Here is a 4,941-nt window from a genome sequence, read left to right on the forward strand (position 1 = left end):
TTACCATTGTCGTCCTTGTGCCCTCCTCGCAACGCCGACGGCACTCCGGTCCCCTTCCAATCCTGGCCTCCCTCCTCCTCCTCCTCCGCCGCCTCATTTTTTCCCCCCTTCTTCGCAGTTGACGACGGAGACCAACGCGGATGCAGGCCTGGTTCTTGATAAGACGGAATACCACGTGGTCCGGCGATACCAGATGCGGCGCTTTTTCTCTCGACTCCGTCCGTGATCGTGAAACTTTTTTTTACTTATTCCATTTTCTCGATCATGTCTGCGGGGAATATTTGTTTTTGAAATAAGTGATATCGTCATTGTCGGATTAATTTCTCGCTCAACGGAGTTTAACGTCTGCAGGTACTTACGATTAATCGCACTCGTGCATAAATTCGAATCGAAATTGACGGTAATTTATACTTTGAATCGTCGGAGATCTTTTGTTGTTTTCTCTTTTAAGCGAAGTTTGTCATTTCTACTGTATAAGATAAGGTGACATTTCGCGAAAGGTTTGACCCCCGGACTTTTAGGCCAATCACGCGCTGCGGAACCTCTCTTGTAGTTAGAGAAATTTCGGTAATTACTTCAATAGCTCGAATAATTATCGTACAACTTTCGATTTTTTATTCCACACGCCGATGGATTCCACACGTTGACGGTTGTAGTTGTAGAATCACTTAATTTTTCTGCTTCTGTCGTTCATTTCCTGGTCATAGTTTGTCGTCTCTGAAACACCGATCATTCGAAAAAAGTGATAAATCTTCTGTCAAACTTCTACACTATGACCAATCGCTGACAAGAAATTCCGGATGGATGTATATTATATATGTCAAGCGAACAGCAATCCATACGCAAATAATAGATTTTCGATCATTTTTATTTTTATACTTCATGATGATCGAAACGCTAGAGAAGTGAATATGAGTTATTCAACGTAGCGTCGAACACTTTCTTTAGAATTCACTCTTTACTTCTGCGTGGCTCAGTTATTATAAGATATAGAATGATCGGATGACGAGATTGTTCGTTCGTCGCAACACTTTCAACATCCTTGCAATTTGCAATTCTTAAGGGGGTTGCATGGGTATTGGTCTTTCAAAAAACTCAAGTTTTCTAGACTTTTGTTTTTAAACATAATAGAAGAAATTATTTTAATCCAACTTGAGATATATGAATTATATTTCGTAAAATTCTTATCCATAAGTGTTGAAAATTCAGTCGCTTAGAACTAGTTTTCGGAGACCAAGTACTACCGACTAAATTTGCCACATTTTTGGATAAAAACTTTACGAAATATAATTCAAATATCGATCTCTCATATGCCCTAAGTTTGATTAAAAAATAATTCTTTTATTATGGATTCTTTGAAAGTTCAAGACCTACGTAACCCCTCAAAAAAGGTTGAAGCCATCGATACAGAAAGGTGTCCTACACTAAAATGCCTGTTCCTGGTATCCCCTTCTGAAATTTCCTCTTTAATCCTCTTCAACCATGCGAGTGCTTTCTGTAAATTAACCTCAGTGAAAAGTGAACTCAGGTGTGATCCAAGCTACATGTTATGTAGGTATAAGGTACGTGGGAACGGGCAGATAATGGATATGCGTGTGCCGGAGCGAGATCAATTTTCAACCTACTGACTAATAGAATCTGAACCGTTATCTTTATCTCGTTATCTAATCGCGCCGGTCGAACGAGTTTAACTCGTTAGTTACAGGTATACAGAGATAGGTGTAATGCATATTGACTTGGTAACTAACGCGATTATTATTGCCTGCCGTCACACTAACGTAAATTTCATCCGCTACACCTCTGCATTTGGAAAATCTACCATTCTCGTACACATCAGCTTCGTGACGATAAAACTTTCCGTTACGTAAGAAACAGTTTTTTATTCGACACGTCGCAGGTAGCATCGTGCCGGTGCATGATTTCTCGATATTAATTGTTATTTATACAGAATAGTCTTTTTATGGGGCACGATTTAGGCGCGTTCGTTCATGTAACAGACGCATGGAGACTTGGGCGTGAATGGCTATCGAATTATCCACAACGTGTTACGTGGTTTGTACAATTATGTAAACACATTCTGAGATGACGGTGCATCACGAATGTGAATTGGGTTGATCAGGGCTGAAAGTCTTTGGAAACAAATCTACGGAACCGGCACGAGTTATTCATTGCGACGAAAGAGTGTAAATTCTATAGCCGAATAGCCACATTTTTTATGTCAGTAAAAAAAAAAAAAAAAAAAAAAAAAAGAAGCAAATCAGGGAAACGAAGTAGAATTGAAGCAGGCACTTGTGATATCGTTGGTCGTAGAGAAGCAAAGGAAATTCGTAATATTACAGAAAACGTGTCGCATTGTTCTGAAATGAATAATTTATATCTTCAAGAAAGCGTTAACGATCATTTTCGATAATCACACGGGACAAAGTTCTTCGTCCGAACTACGTGACTCGGCAGCGCAGCATCGCCGAAATGTGGTAAAAAGTCAACGGAGGCGACTCTTGACTCGACTCATTGTCAGTACTTGCAGCCGGCAGCCTCCTCCGAAAGGATCTGAACCTTTCGTTGAACCTGATCCTTCGGCACGGTTGGAAAGTAGGTCTGAAATACGGAGACTAGCTGGTCCAACGGTACCGGTTCCTCCCACGTGTATCCCGAGCTGTTCCCGAAGGTGATCTTGTCGTTGACTATGCGGAGGACGTAGTCGTAGTCCCTGCCAAAGTCCGGGACATCCGGGATGGCCGATGACCCCGGCTGCGGGTAGCGGACGGCCGTGACGCCGGCGACGAGCCAATCTTCCTGAAAAAGCTCCTCGACCGGTCCTTTGAACACTTCCGCAGGACTCGCCTGCACCGCCTCCTTGTCGTACGTCACGAATCGCGTCCACGTCTCGCTATCCGCATCCTGCGTGGATTTTAGCATACATTAAGGATGTACAGAGCACAGTCGTAATAGAGTCTCGTTGGAAAAATGTTGCAACAATAATGGAACTTTATGAAACGGAGCTTTGAACAGTGTCACTGAAGTTAGTCTATAGATCTTATACATTCGGCTGTAAAAGTTTTCGCGATGGGGGAGAATATGTTAAAACACGGAAACGCAACTATACACACAGCATTGCTTCAACTATACCATGGAAATCTCATTAGTCTACTATTTTTACGTCGAAAAATATTTAACGAGTAATATCTGATCCTGTTGTCAAATGAATCCTCCACAGATCGCCTGAGTTTAATGATGATTTTCAATAACGTATTTCTTGTCGAATCACAAGTTCAACATCTGAAAATTAATAGGATTGTATGTATTTTATTTTTGTTTTCCCAGCTGGCGAACTCAACGGAAAATCTGTCTGAGATAATTTGTAGAAAACTGGTTATTTACGAATAGAATGAGCTATTTTTTTATTAGAACGAAACGAATCGTGGAATATTGTGACTTCTCTAACGTTGTTAACGTTTTGTCTCAGAGCACGCACTTCGAATTTCGTGTGTTAACCACCGCTTGCCTGGAACGCCACAGTAATACTATAGGGTAACATTTGATAACGTTTCTCCGAATAGCCTACCCCTGTTTTAGCGTTAGCTAATACTTGAATGGCCCCTAAGCCCAGGCCAGTTCTGATACTTTTCAACGTCAAAAATCGCGACGCGAGTCGAAATCAGCGGTCGTGCCGTTTGTACCTTGTGCTCTCTGTGCCATTGTCCGCATTCCTCGACGAATCTGTATGTCAGAGTGACGTCAGTCGCCGTGTAAGGAAGACGGTCGAGAGGAACAGCCTTGAAGACGGGGTAGCCAGAGCCGACATCGACGAGGTGAAGATCGCCGGGTTTCTCCAGATCTCGAACCAAGATGGCGCAATGATTTCCGAAGCGTCTCGGTGCCTTGGACTTTGGAGGATGCACGACGCTCGCCGCCACGAGGTGAACCTTGTAGCTCAGCGCTTCGAGCAACATTTTGAGAAAGCAGTTGTTGTGGATGTTCAGCCCGCCCTTTAAGCTGATACCGTTCTCTATGATCACCTGTTCCGTCGGGAAGCGTTGCTCGGGAGGAAGAATGCTCGTAGAAATGTTCTGCAAGTCGATAAGGATGCAATTTTTTATCTCTGCCATCGCGTCTACTTGTGTTTCTCTGTTTCTCTTACTTTGAGTGTTTTGGTTTGTCTCGGTTAGTTCAAGGTCTTCGACTGTTTTTTATTCTCTAGAGTAGTACTTTTGACGTTCTGAGTTTTGAGATGTTTGTCTTTGTAATTTGTTCAACTCGCTCGACACGGATGAATCCAAATTGTTCAATATGGTCGTGGACATTGATAAATACCGATGCCGATACCGATACTAATCGGAAAGACGAAATCCGCAAAAAGCGGAGAGAACCTCGTCGAACGGTTTTTCGTGAAAGGTTTTCAAATCTGAACGATTAGGTCCAGTACCTAAATGTCTGGTGAACTCACCTGGAACGGCACTTTCTCGAAAAAGGCTCTGACGACTTTGTTCAGCAGGTCAGATTTGTCCTGGAAAAATTCCACGGACAGTGTATCCTTGACAAAGGCTTTGGCTGCTGCGACAGGATCCATTTTTTCGTTTACACTGTTTGAACGGTTTTTTACTCAGCCGCTTGGATAGATTTTCGATAAGTTAAGTTTCCGTCAAATAAGAGTGATTAGATTAGACGGTCATTAGCCAATCGGTGTCCCGATCGTTAAGCCGTAGTCGTTACCTCAGATTCGTTCGGTAACTTCGATGTAATTATAAGCCGATCCCGTGGATCCCGTATCAGCAAAATGATTTCTGGCAGGAGTAGGAATATCGTTTACAGAAAATTTAAATATCTAATGGCTGATCGGCATTCTCAGAGTATTTTAACATCTTGACTCGAAATATATTCAGATCAGTAAAAGGATGCTGTTTCATGCTGCATTTAGGCATTTCCGAAAGTTCTTCGACA

At 42.4% G+C, this 4,941-nt stretch overlaps 1 protein-coding gene across 1 annotated transcript; it reads right to left on the reverse strand.

The window, feature by feature from the left end:
• Positions 1-2,352: 2,352 nt before the first annotated feature.
• On the reverse strand, positions 2,353-4,595 carry LOC124309823 (uncharacterized). Its single transcript, XM_046773564.1, has 3 exons — positions 4,448-4,595; positions 3,681-4,070; positions 2,353-2,901 (listed from the first exon to the last, which is right to left on the reverse strand). Exons 1-3 carry the CDS (start codon positions 4,568-4,570, stop codon positions 2,515-2,517), a joined length of 900 nt encoding a protein of 299 aa, XP_046629520.1. The 5' UTR covers positions 4,571-4,595; the 3' UTR covers positions 2,353-2,514.
• Positions 4,596-4,941: the final 346 nt, after the last annotated feature.

This window comes from Neodiprion virginianus, chromosome 1 (genome assembly GCF_021901495.1).
Source record: "Neodiprion virginianus isolate iyNeoVirg1 chromosome 1, iyNeoVirg1.1, whole genome shotgun sequence".
Classification (NCBI taxonomy): Eukaryota; Metazoa; Arthropoda; class Insecta; order Hymenoptera; family Diprionidae; genus Neodiprion; species Neodiprion virginianus.